We start from the raw sequence: 14,585 nt of genomic DNA, 5'->3' as shown, positions 1-14,585 counted from the left end.
TGTCAAATATGACATTCTGTCATGTTGATTTTAATTGAATTGCCTTCACTTTACTTCAAAAGCATTTACATATAACAAGACAATGTAATTTTTTAAACTATTATTTTTAAAATATTTTTGTTTTGTTATAAAAAAGAAATATTTTGTGTTTTTCGCATTCTATTCAATTATTATTTTAATTTTTTTTAACAATTAAATGATACCTATAATAATTTTATTAATTATATTTTAATTGAATTTTTATTTATTTATTTGCTTTTTACATTTTTGATTTAATTTTTTTTGTTAACATTTATCTGTTTATTAAATATTTTTGTACATCTATTAATAAACTTCTTTTTAACAATTTTTTGTATTTATTTTTCACAATTAATTTTCATTTTAAATGTATGTTTACATTATTTTTGTCTTTAACTGGTTAAAATTATGTCCAAACAGCTCCGCCTAGTGATGGCGTCGTCAATTAATTTAATTTTACCGCGCAACTCACACCTACCAATAGCGTCATCTAACTAATTCGTAATGGCGCGAAATTCAAAATCAATTAAATCATTAATAAAAATAAATGAAAAGTATCTTAACATTAAATTTCACTTGGAAATCGAATATTGGATAAAAAAAATTTGTAATTATATTTAAAAAATGCAGTAGCATAACGTAATTTAGAGTTAAAAGCAAAATATATTTTAGCATATTTAAATATTTTTTTGTGTCAATTTATTTTTCTTATTAATTTTCACTATTAATTTATGTTTATAATTATTTTTTATCTTTAACTGGCTACAATTAAGTCCAAATAGTTTCGCCTACCAATGGCGTCGTTAACTAATTCAATTTTGCCACACAACTGTCACCTGACAACGGCGTCACTAACTAATTATTAAATCGCGCGAAATTCAAAATCAAAACCAATTAAATCATTAATAAAAATAAATAAAAACTATCTTAACATTAAATATCACTTGGAAATCGACTAAAAAAAAAATAAAAATAATATTCAATAAAAAAATTAGTAATTATATAAAAAATGCAGAATCACAACTCATTTTAAAAGTTAAAAGAAAAATAGATTTCAGCGTATTCAAAGTAAATCCATTTATCGGAAATATATTTTATAAGATCCCAGATAAGAGTAAGAAGAATGAGAATGGAAGGGGTAACCAGATTGTGGTTAAAGGCGAGAACGTGAGGGTGAAAGAGGGAGTGAGAGGGGTTGAGGGGGGGGGGGTGTTGAAGATAGGCTGCGGGTTGGAATTGAGAGTAGTTGGAATAGAGTGTGAGAAGAGGGGGTGAGATGGAAAGGGATATATAGAGTTGAGTTTGGGAGAAGGGGGAGGGGGGGTCGTCGAAAGCCAATACGAGATATGCACTCACTCCATAGGTGTAGACTACACTAGTCGGTCTCGAGTGCACTTGGCTCTTTTAGAAGTGGATAAAAAAAAAAAACGAGATACTACTTTTGCTCGCGGTGCGTCACTCTGGCGATAGATAGGGTCGCTTCTAGCTTTTTGGCGACACTCCAGCCTCCATATAAATACCTCTGGTAGTCACTACTTGCTCTCCTTCTTTCTACCCCCTCCCCCTTCACCCCTCAATACTCTTTTTCCCCCCTCCTTGCATCTTCAGGCCAAATTCTCCCCTAGCCACCCTTCTCTCCCCTTTTGATTAAAACTCAACTCACGTGGTTCAAATTGAGAAGCTTTTCAAAACCACAATGAAGTTTAATTTTTCATTTTATTGAGAATAATATGTGTATTTTAAATTTGTCAATTAAATTGTAGTCGAATTATAGTTGTCAATATTCATTTTGGAGAATGTGGATCAATTTAAATTTCCCGCCAAAAAGGATCAGTTAGGAACGCCACCGTTTGGCGGCTCTGTTTTTCGTTTTTCCGACTAGAAGAAGGTATTTTTTTTTATTATCAATTTTAAGTTAAATTAGGGATCGTTCACATATTACGTCACACGCTTAGGGGGGGGAGGGGTCTGTTGAATGTGTGACGACCTGTAGAAAAAATGGCGCTAATGTATAGAATAGTGTGTGACGTGGGGGAGGGGGGGTTAAAAAATAATGAAAAATAGCGTGACGTAATATGTGAACGATCCCTTAGTTGGAAAATTTTCGGAAGCTCAAGGATGTATTTTTTATTAAATAGAGTAAAATTTTATTTTATTATTTAATTTATTGATTTTTTATGATATTAATTAATTTATTTATTAAGTTATTAGGTTAATGTTATATTAATTTTTTTAGTAGGTTATTTTTTAAATTTCAACTAAATTATAGTTGTCAGTGTTCTTTGAAAATGAATCAATTTAAATTTCCCCGCTAAAAGTGATTAGTTAATGACGCCACCGTTTGGCGGCGCTGTTTTTTTTGTTTTTCCTGCTAGAAGAAGGTATATATTTTTATTTTTCTATGACTTAATTGGAAAATTTTCGATGGCTTTATTTTATAGAAAAAATTTTAAAAAAAATTGTTTTAAAAAATAATTTGTATATTTTCAAATTAAAATCATAAATGCAAGTGAATGTGCTTTTGTGAATAAATTCTATTTTACACACTTCATGTTTCTGTGAAGAGTAAACTTGAGTGTACTTTATCGACATTATGTGACCTTGAATAATCAGGAGAATGTTTAATAAAGTTCAATATTTGTCTTTGGTAGGGAGTCAGGCGGTAAGTACGTGAATGCATTCGAAGTACTGTTTGGAAGCTTAAAGCAGATGGGTTTTCAGAAATAAGGCGAAAATGAGGTCATAGAAGGTGAAAAAAAATTGTCATCATTTTTTTTTCTTACTGAAAGAAAAAATTAGATTAAAAATTACTAATATTTTTGGCTTTGAAAAAAATGTAAATATTAGTTTCTTAGGGCGCACTCACACCTCTGGCAGCCAGTGAGAGCCAATCAGAGAGTCAGTAGATTTAAATTTGAATTTTCTGTCTCTCTTACTCTTGTACGTTTTCTGCGTGCGAGCGCCTTTAATTTCGACTATTTTTTTTTGGCATTTAAATATTGCGATGATAAAAAAAAAAATTAGTGATGCTGCACGTCGAGAAAGTTGAATACGGTAATAAATTAACCCTTGAACAATTTCTCTCGTGCTTTTGAAAATTGCAGTGAGATTTTCATAGCTACCTAATTACGGGGGAATTTTTTTTTTTCGGCTAAAGAAAGAGACTGATGGATGAATGAATAAGAAGTGGAAATAAAGACTACTCTCTGCAATGAAAGAAGATGGAGTTATAAATTTAAAAAAAGGAGGGTAAAAAAAGAGAATTGCCGAGAGTAAAAAAAAAGCACTGTAGGAACGTCAAGACTTGTTCTTTGGCGCGTAATTAAGTGAGTCCGAGTCTTTTCTCTCTCTCTCACTCTCTCTCTTGACGGTCGTTTTGCAGTGAGTTTTAATTTAAAGTTAGGATTCATGATCACTCGAGGACAGTGGAGAACTGAGAAAACTGTTGGAAATCCGTAATTCATTAATGGAAAACAAATTTCTATTAAGAAAGAATATTTATTTTAAAAAATTTATTTTATTTTAAGGATAATAATTATTAGTGTATTAACTTTGTTGGGGGTGGGGGAGGGGTGGACTTTGTTTATTACGCATTTCTCGCCTGAGAAGGAAACAAACTAAAGTTAATTTTAAACTGTCCTCGCAAGCAGAGACATGAAGCTTAATTTCAAATTAAATCGCACCGGGTGTGTCCGATCTCTGGAGAATATAGAGCTGTTATGTGTATACACACAACAGGCATGCCACATGAGTGTGCACTTAGCTTAGCATCCATAAAGAACATTGCGCGCCACACGAGAAAGAGCGGAGTGGAACGTTATGAAAATATTTGTCATTACTGCTTTTAAAGCACTCGCGTCACATGCCATAAAGAGAGAAATCTCTCTCTCTCTCTTTCTCTTTTTCTCTTAAAATTATAGAAATCTAAAGAAAAAGAATTTTTAATTCTATTAGTTAAAGGACGCTTACGGCAGATGGCACACTTTTACGCTAATTACATTGCATAAAAAATATTATTTTCCTATATCCAGGAAACATATTTTTATAATTATTACTTACTATTATTATTTTTTTATAATTTTACTTTGATTACTCTTTACTTTATTATTTAAATGACTATAATAATAGTTAAGGACGCCACCGCTAGATGGCGAAGCAATAAATAAATTTTTTTTTGTATTTGAAAATTAAAAATATTTTCTTATTTACTGCTTCGCCATCTAGCGGTGGCGTCCTTAACTATAATTATAGTCATTTAGATAAAAAAGTAAAGAAATTTAAAAAAATAGATCTAATTAAAAGCATCAGTCGATATAAAAACGTGAAAAAAAATGGAACTCGTACGTTTTTGGTACTTTCTTTTCCATTCTTAGCATTGATGCATTGGACACCTTACGACGTACACTGTAATCTCGACAAGACTATTTTTAGTCTGGCGCACGTGTCACGAGTGAATTATTCTTGTGACTTGACGGAGGGATGGAGAGTTAAGCTTCCAGAGAGAGAGAGAGAAAGCACCAGAAGCAAGAATTCAAGGCAAAGAGAGAGAGAGAGAGAGAGAGAGATGGTTTAGAAGGGGGGAAGTGACAATCACATCATCGATCAAGCTAAACTTCCGTTGTTACAGACTTCTTTTTAAACGACCAACTCCTTGACATTTCGAAGACGATCATTTTTAACCTCCATTTTTATCCTACAACTTTTCATTTAGATTGATAAAAAGGAAAAAAAAATTCTTAAAAATTGTACGATACATTGACCACGACGAAATATATAAATATATATATATACCTTCGGCCAAAGTTGAATGACTTTGATAAGACGATATATCCAATTGGCGAATGGATCAAGTGGAATTGAAACGACGCTTTAGAATCCCGTTGCATTCAGGCGCACATACATTGGATTTAAGGCGAAGGAGATTTGAAAAGAAAGTCTAAAAATATTTGAATCAATATAGCCTATACTAAAAATATAATAATTTTAGAAAAGATTTTCAATTTACAAAATGGACCACCTGGTAATCAGTTTTTTAAAAGAGGCAAATAGCCCTATGGCGGAGGCGTCATCAACTAATCAGATTTGGCGCTGAAATTAAAATTTCTGTAAATTAATTTCAATGTAACATTTCCTACGAAAATTTGTATTATTTATGGTTTAAATTTTTTACTTTCATCAACAGAACAAAAACTGCAAAATAAAATAATAAAACCAAACAAGATAAAAGTAAAAGAAAATAAGCACTGACCATAATGATATTTGTAATGCGCCGCCAGTCGACAGCGTCACTAACTAATTCTTAATGGCGCGAAATTCAAAATAAAAATGAATAATTATTAGAATTATTGAAACTACTTACACTAGAATAATAATTTTTTTTTATTAATATTGCATAAACTATATTTATTATTATAATTGAAAAAGTAAATTTTCAAATTATTTTTTTTTATTTAAAATTTTAAAACTTCAAAAAGGAAAAATCTTTGAATGATACATAATATAAAAGAAACTACAAAAAGCATTTTTGTATACGATTCTCATATATAATTTATATGAGGCTGTAAATTTTCAACGTGCGCGCATGATCATACAGTTTCACGTGCTTATTTAAATCATAATGCAAAGCTTTCTTAATATTGAAACATGGCCACTGCCAACAAACCTTCCACCTCAGGAACCTTAGTTATTCCAAAAGCTCTTTGGTCTTTTGTGGAGTGTCATAATCGCTTTTAGGTAAAACGAAAATTAATGAGCGGGTAGTTTGCCTAGCAGAGTTTCCACCTCATTCCAAGTGCTCTTGACCCAAAATTCATTTAACATATCCAACTTGAAAAAAATTCTAACAATTTTTTTCTATAAGTCAATATATCAAATTGAAATTTCAAATTAAAAGAACAATTTTTTTTTTGGAAATTGATTTTTAATTATTAACATAATTATGAATTAAATAGGAAAAAAAATAATGATATGAACTTTATTGACCTTCTTTAATGTTTGCATTTGAAATGACAACAGTGAGTCTGTCCTCGCTTGGCTCGTCAGCGACAGAACAATGTGCATGTAAATCTGACACTGGCACGCCTTGGGTTATACACATGTCAACATTCTGGGTGAATTCTTGAAGCTTTGCCATCCTGGGTGTGAACCACTTCTCAACGCCATCAACAATTTCTATTAACGATCACAAAAATTCATCTCATCAAGACGTTTACCTATTTCTTTTGATTTATTACTTTTGAATAATTTTCAAACAACTCTCAAACCAAAGATGAAGCTGCAATTATTAATTCTATTTTCAAAATAACTCATAAAAACATCCATATTTTCATCTGTCATTTAGTTAATTAAACTGTCTTCGAAGGAATTTAACTTTAACGCCGCCAAGCGGTGGCGTCATTAACTAAACCCGATTTAGCGCGAAATTGCAAAAAATATTGTATTTAATTATTAATAGATAATAAATAAACTAGAAATAATATTTTTTACATCACAAATCGGTACCAAATTTCAAAAGAAGAAGAAGAAGAAAGTTCAATGGCTTTAGAAAAAAAAACTGTTATCGTAAAATATATATAGTATCAGTATATAGCATTGTCGAAGAAGAGTCGCGAAAATGAAGAAAAGGGAGTAGACGTCTTGAACCAATGCCAAATCAGTTATGCACGAATAAATTTTCGTGTCAAACTCAAAACGAACGGACCAAGGGACCGCCTACATGCAAGGTTACCTGCCACGGAAATGGGTTGAGAGAGAGAGAGAGAGTTCTAATTTCTACTAAATCGAGATACTGTACTCTACAGCTTTACAAAATCTCATCGTTAATCTTCTTTTTCTTAAAATCTTTTCCAATGCAAGAATTTTGTACCATTTTTCAATAATAATAATTTCTGTTCTGAATAAAGAAAAAAAAATTTTTTGCATTATTAAATTAATTATTTTCAATTATTAAAAATTAATTAACTATTAACTAAACTTAATTAACTATTAATTATATGCCTTTCTATAAATTTTGAAAATAATTAAATTTCTATTTTGGAGAAATTTAAATTACGCGCCAGATGCGAGAAAAATTAGTTATGGGACGCCGTCGACAGGTAGTGTCTTTCCCCCTCTCCACGCCAACAGAAATTAGAATTGTTTCGTTTTTCTTTTTCACTTGTTAATTATGTTTTGCAATACTTGGTTTAAAGTTGTTCCTTTTTCTGAAAACTAAATGGAGTTTACTTTCGTTTGATTGCATTTGTGAATTAATACCTAAAAGTTGCGATATTTCTCTCTCTCTCTCTCATATTCCCGCCTTTTCTTGAACGCATTTTGAATCGCACGGTTAATTTCTAGTTTTACGACTTCCGCCCACTTCCGCGACGATGGTATGTCATTTTGCGATTCTCTCGCTGCGTTTAACGCAAAGAGGACTGAAAATGAATCTAACCGTGAATCTGGCACCTTTTCTCCATTCCTTAAATTTTCGGCACCATTTTCTTAGAAAGGATTTACTCTTTTTTCTACTTCCAAAATTATTTATCGTCCATACAAAAAGGAAATCTTATTAAATTTTCTTCAACAGCGCCGCCTGGCGATGGCGTCATTAAGTAAGGAAATTTTTTTTTTTTCATTTTCAAATCACGAAATTTTTTTCGAATTTTGAGTAATCAATTAGTTTCGTGATAGAAATGAATGTGTAACATAATAGAGTTTGAAAATTTTGCACAAAACGTACTTGAAATCTCATTTGTAGCATGACACTGGGCTGTGTACAATAAAAAATTGAATCGACAAAGGCCGTAATTTACAGGGGTCTATTTCTACGTAAACAAATTTAGTCGCACGATGAACAGAGAATGTTGTTCACCGTGTGGTAAAATAATGAATGGCGAGAGAGAGAGAGAGCGTGTATATTTTCAAATGCAGTAGGTGGCATTCATCGGATTTCGCCTGGCAATGAATCAGCAGACAATTTTTTTTTAAACTCCTGTACTGCTATGATGATATAAATCCTTATAAATTTCACATCATTTTCAGATGAAAAATTATGCATAAACAAAAAACCTGTCAATAAAATGTCAAAAATAATTAATCACTTAATTTTTGCTAAATAATTTAGTTGACAAATTTTGTCATTCAATATTTGTAATTATTTAACTTCAAATAATATTTATTTAAAAAGTAGAAAACAATTTTTTTTCTCCTATTTAAACTGGTAAATTTACACTTTGGGAGGAATACTAAATTTACGAAAATTGAACGGAAATCTGATAAAATCTTACACACGATGATGGTGGAATACACACGCCAGTATTTGCTTTGCCAGAGAGAGAGAGAGAGAGAGATTTTTTTGCCCCCTTTCGGATGTGTCAGCATTGCGGGAAACGACCAAAGTGCCAAAGTCTTACGTCAACATAGTTTCTCTACTACGGACTGTTCGACTTGCTTTCATATATAGAATCGAAAGCAAGTTTTGGTGGACAGAAATGCTCGAAGCGGATTTCCCGCATCATTCCGATGGATTTACTTACAAGAATTGAATTCAAATCCCTACCCCCGCCCCCAAAGTCTTGGCCAACAGAAATGTTGAATTTTAAAAGTGTTGAAAATCCCACTGAAAAAATAGCATTTTTCATGTAATGCTAAAATTTACTCATCCTTTGAAAAAACTAGAATTTTTACATTCAATTTTTCCAAAGAACAATATTTTTCAGATAACACGAGAAACTTTACCTCATTCCTCTCCGATAGGGTTTCAACGTTTGTAGCGCCACCTATCGATGGCGTCCTCAACTATTTTTTGGCGCGTAATTCAAAAACTAAATATTCATTATTTAAGTAAATTATAAAAAATAATTGAATAAATTATAAAATAAATAAATGACTTAAAAATAAAATTATTTTTCTTTTGTTACAGAGCGACAGCGGGCTAGTGGTCGCGGATCCAAGTCGAGTGAACAGCATGACAGCCATTAACTCGGTGAGTGTCAAAAATAATTGTTTTTCTGTCAACAGCACGCTTAGAAAGCGCGAAACGTTGCTTTTTTCCCCTCAGTATCATCTCAATTTCAAGTGAGCGAGAGACCGTTTCCCATTCTCCACAAAAAAAAGTTTAAAATGGACCATCTCACACTACCATTCTCTCTTCACCATCGTCTTCCCATTCCATTTTTCCGATATCATCATCCCTATACATATACCAAGCGTCACCATTTCTGACAGGGTGCAGTCGTGGCAGTTTTGCCACGTGCGCGAACGCCCCACGAATTATAAGTGATTCCAGTGCACCAGCTCAGCATTGGATCGATTTCTCTCTTCATACCTACTGTCTCTCTCTCTCTCTGTGTGTTTGTGCATTACATTACATTCCTGACCTCGCTTTTCATAGCTACTCAAAAAAAAAATAGAGGAAAGGAAGCACAATTTCAAAATCTCCATTACATGAAGTACTTTTTTTAATAATAATAATAATAATAATAATAATAAGATTTTATCAAAAAGAAAAATTGACAATTTGTCATTGAGGTTGTAGTAGGAAAAAAGGTTTGTTTTATATTAATGATGAATAATTATGCTAAAAAGAAATAGAGTGCTTTCTAAGCGGAAAAAAATCGATCCTCGTATAGAAAAAATAATTGACAATTTGAAATTTGTCATTCAATATTGGATTAGGAAAAAAAAGGTTTGTTTTATATTAATGATGAATAAAATTAAATTTATAACAATTGCAAAAAGAAAAGAAAAAAAGTCGATTCTCTATATAGAAAAAGGGAAAAAATAAAGAAAATTTTAAAATAGTAATATTTTCGAGTCAGTAAAAAGAGATCAAACAATTTTGTATATTTCTTCTTAAGTACCAGGGCTTGTAGTGTTATATATATATATATAAATTTTTCTGGGTTGTACATTATTTTGGCGTCAAATGTATTTTAAGTTTTACGACCGTTATTTTTAATTTTCATGAAAGTTGTAATAAAAAAAATAATTTTTTTCCTTTCTTTTTTTTCCTGATGATTTTTTAATTAATCCACCGACGGTTAAAAGCCTCTCGTAAATTTGCTCTTAATTGCGCTTTCAAGGTTTGACCGCTTCTAATTGAAATCGCTTTTTAAATGATTGAAGCTCGAATTAAAAGTGCATTTAATATTCTCGCATTTTTAATGACTGCTTTTAGTATAATTTTCTGCCTTCTCATAAATACTTTTTTTCTTGTCAATAACACTTTTCTTTTCTTTCATTTACGCGAATTTTTTTTTTATTCTCGTGAACGTATTTATTTTTAAATTTTTATGACATTTTTTTCCATTAAGCGAGAATTTTACAAAATTTTTTTTTCTATTTTAAAATTTTACTATTTTTATTTAGCAGAAATTTAAATTTTTTTCAATTGTTTGATTCTATTAATTTTTTTTTGTTTATTTATGATCACTGATGCTTTTACGTGAAACGATCGATGACCATATAGTTTGGAATATTGTCACTAAAATATTGATTCCCCACAAATAGCTACGTACTTTAGTCATATTGTATGGGTTGACAAAGTGCGGTGAAGGGTTCTAATATGAGGGACAGTAATAGTCCAAGTTGACAAAGAACTATCGTATAAAATATGCAAGTAATTGTCTACCACGAAGTATAAAAAAAAAGTCCAATGGTAAATAGAAACTGAGATAAAAATAGGAAGAAAAAAGTTTTTTGCACTTTTCTATTTATTTTTCTGCGGCTAGAAATAATATCGAAAACTTTTATTAGAATTTTTAGGTTAAGTTACATTGGAATAATTTTCTTTTACATTTGGATTTTAAAATAAAATTTTTAGCGTTCATTATTAAATTAAGGAGAAATATTTAAAATTGACATGAGTTTATTTCAATATTTCGAAAGCAGATCAAAAGGAGCCGTTTTGTATCATACACCGGTTACAAGATGGAACGCATCATCTTTTTTCCATTTAACGGGGCGAGACACAATAAATCAAATTTCCTCGCTCGAGCGTAATCGAGACGCTCGAGTGATTTCAAAGTTTCGCACGAGAGGGCAGAACCGTACAAACGAGAAAATAGATAACAGACAGTTTTGTATATATATATATATATATATGTTTACTACATCTCGACGAAATGCCACCTAACCTAATGTACCGTACATCTGAAAAAATGCTCATCAAACAGATATGAAAAAATTTACCCTAACAAAGAATTTATATTCAAACGAATATTTTATAAAATCTACCGTTGCAGAGTAGTGTTGATTCTAGGTTAGGTCAGTCAAAATTGAGTCAAGAAAATTTTACCCCAAACGCCATTTTGTCTTTGGATATCGTTAAAAACGACAATAAATTACAATTTTTGTTGCCCAAAAAAAAAAATTGCGAGAGTGAGAAAATTGCGATAAGAAAAGCCGTGAGTCTCGACACCTGACGTACCACCACATTGCATTCTCACTCTCGCCATAGAAATTCCGCGTCCCAATGGAGGCTATATATTTCGCGAAGGTAGTTTCCCATGAGGATTGCGGAAGTCGGCAACAGGAGGTGGAGGAGCAATGGTAAGGGGATCACGACGAGAAGGAAGAAGAAGCATTCATGATTCGCACATCAGGGGCAAATGCATACCTCTGAGAGTTCACTGAAATTCGTCTGTACACGATGAGATCAATGAAATTCTACAACGCATTTTGACTCGCAGTTTACAAAAACAAGTGTCTTTTATTTTTTTTTCTATTTCAAATTTTTATATCTATACAAAACCCATATGTCAAGTATATAAAAAGAAAATTATATCCAAAAAAAAATTCTTTTCTCGAGACTCTTTTTTTTTATGTAATAGATGTTTTTGAATATATAGACTTCAATTACGTTTCCCCCAAGAGATATGGTATACTAAAGCTGAGGGAAAAAAAAATATATAAATTTATTTGAAGGCGTAGACATAACTCCTTTAAAGGATACGCCTCTTTTAGATTACTTTGACTTCAACGACTCTCTTCATGAATGGTATTAACCAAGCCTTTTTTGATTTACACTCCTCTTTTCGTTGTACTTTAATACTCCGCCCCTTGGGGGGAGGAGTATTTAATTAGGTGGAGCTTTCAAAACGCAGAATGGAAGATTTGATAAACAGAGAGTGTTAAAAATATTTTCCAATATTTTTTATTTAATCGCCTTGCATTTATGCTTTTTTTGTAAAATATTCACCTTCCTTTATCTCTTTTGTGCTTTAAAGTACGTTTTATATTAAAAATGGGCGGTACTTAAAAAGGAGGGGCGTTAAATGCTCTCTAAATTCTCTGCCTTCTTTTCAAATAAAAAGACAACGCCCCACTAATTTGGGCGGAGATTACATAAGGCAAAATAATGACAAAAATATTTGGTAGTTACGACCACGCCATTTTTCGTACTTCTAACTACCCTCCACCTCTTATGGGCGGAGTTTTCAGTTGGGCGTAACAATAAGGGGCGTAGTATTAAAAATATTTTCCAATTTACTAAATCTCCGCCTTTACGACCACTTTTTCTAGTACTCTAAAGTACGCTCCGCCTTTTGTGGGCGGAGCTTAGTAGGCGGAGCCTTAACATAATACCACTTTTGAGCGGAGCTTCGAAAAACAATAAAGGTTGTGGTATTAAAAATATTTTCCAATTGCTTAAGTATCTGCTTTCACGCCCATTTTTCTCTATTCTTTAAGTACTTTAAAGTGTGCTCCGCCTCTTGTAGGCGGAGCATAACTAAGGCCTCGTCTTAGTTAGGTGGGACCTTAACGTGATACCCCCAATGGACGGAGTATTTAGTTGGGCGGAGCTTCGAAAAAAGGGTTGTAGTATTAAAAATATTTTCTAATTATAAATCTCCGCCTTTTTTCTAGAATTTTAAGCCCGCCTCTTGTGGGCGGAGTTTAAAGTGATACCTCTTGTGGGCGGAGCTTAGTTAGCCATAGCTTCAACATAGAAGTCCAGGCATAGAATAATCTACAAAAATGGGAGGAGCGTAAATTAAATAAAAGGCGGAGGCTAAGAAAGTAGGCGTTACTTAAAAACTGTTCTAATGGGCGGGGTTTGTAAAGAAAACTTCTAATAACAAAAATACATAAAAAATCAAATACAGCTTTAAAAAAAATCGTAAAGTTAAAAAATGCAAAAAAAAGTTAACTATCAACATTTTGTGAAAAAAATCAAGTTCCCCTGGTAGCAATCTTGTTAAACCATCTGTTTTTAACGCTCACTTTTTTTAGCATTGAATGTAAAATGGTAAATTTCTTTTAGCAATAAGCGTTACTCATATACAACTGTTTTGACTTAATGTTTACAAAACCAACGAGTAAAATGGACCGTGCACGTTGATACAAGAGCAACTTTAAATACGTTTAAAAAAAAAAGTAAGAAAAAAAAGAAAAGTAAAATTCACCCTTTTTTTGTGTGACGTTTCCACTCGGCACTTGGAGCAATCCAAGTACAAACGAGTACTACTAGGGGAAAAAGGGGGTAAGGGATGAGAGAGGGTGGATGGGAGTTGGGAGGACGTGAAGGAGAGTAGAGAACAATTTAGGAGCGGTTAGCAAAATTCAACGACCAAAGCTTTAAGTGCGGCTTGCGTAACTCTCGCAGTCCTCTACACCGACTGACCCACATACACGAGCTTTATTTAAACCAGTCTTCGTCGACTTCGACTTACGACCTAACGTTTGTGCTTTACTGTCAAAAGACTCGGGAGACTTCTTTCTCTTTCTCTCACTATCTCTTCTATATTTTTTTTTTCTTGACTTCATAGGCTTCGATTAATTTTTTAATGATCATTGATTTTTGTAAATAAAAATATTAAATTTTGTCTTTTTTTTTATCTTTTTGAAAAAAAGTACGTTTTTCATAATAATATTTTATCACGAAAGAAAGAAAAAATGACAAATTGAAATTTGTCATTTATAATGTTGGAGTAGAAAAAAAGGTTTGTTTTATATAAATGATGAATAAAATTATAATAATAACAATTGCAAAACAAATTTTTAAAGTAATTTTTTCGAGTTAGCAAATTAAGTAGCAGTACCATAAATTTTGAGTTAAAAAAATTTTCCGATAAAAAGAATCGAACCCTGGTCCCCATCGTAGAATCGATCATCATAATGCGGTGCACGCCTTACGCACCTAGGCCGTTAGGATTTTGTAATAATTTTTTTTTTCTTTTTTCGAAAATAAAGAGCGAACATAATTTTTTTTTCTTTGCAAATCCAACTTCTTTAATTTGATATTCTATATAATCGATTTGACATTAGTTGGAGTATATAGTAGTTTTCGAATGTAATTTTGAAGTCACGATTCGTAATCCCACACATTGGATCCCATTGGACTCGTCTAAGTAATATTTCGTTTCTCAATTGCCAACCCTCTGCTTCTGGCAAGCAAAGAAAACACGTGCTTGATTTACGTTAGAAATACGCTCAAATCGAAACTGTGAAATCGCGAACGACTTCTAAAGTCACGTGCCATTCATGTTCAATTGGGTATATAAGAATAAATTTTGCACTCGGGAATTATGATCAATTCTGTTTTTAAAATAAAGTCGTTGATATATATATATAATTTCTCACAA

At 32.0% G+C, this 14,585-nt stretch overlaps 1 protein-coding gene across 3 annotated transcripts in view; it reads left to right on the top strand.

Moving 5' to 3' along the window:
• LOC127284870 (uncharacterized) overlaps positions 1-14,585 on the top strand; it is a 431,539-nt gene that overhangs the window by 224,584 nt on the left and 192,370 nt on the right. For all 3 annotated transcript variants that reach the window (XM_051310567.1, XM_051310568.1, XM_051310569.1), the window contains one exon: positions 8,921-8,983. In XM_051310567.1, coding sequence (XP_051166524.1) covers positions 8,921-8,983 — 63 coding nt within the window. The remainder of the gene's footprint in view (positions 1-8,920; positions 8,984-14,585) is intronic.

The sequence above is a fragment of the Leptopilina boulardi genome, unplaced genomic scaffold (genome assembly GCF_019393585.1).
Source record: "Leptopilina boulardi isolate dan_hultmark-lab unplaced genomic scaffold, ZJU_Lbou_2.1 LbouV2_327, whole genome shotgun sequence".
Lineage (NCBI taxonomy): Eukaryota > Metazoa > Arthropoda > Insecta > Hymenoptera > Figitidae > Leptopilina > Leptopilina boulardi.
The sequence above is the reverse complement of the archived record's forward strand: the minus strand, read 5'-3'. Positions and strand labels throughout refer to the sequence as shown.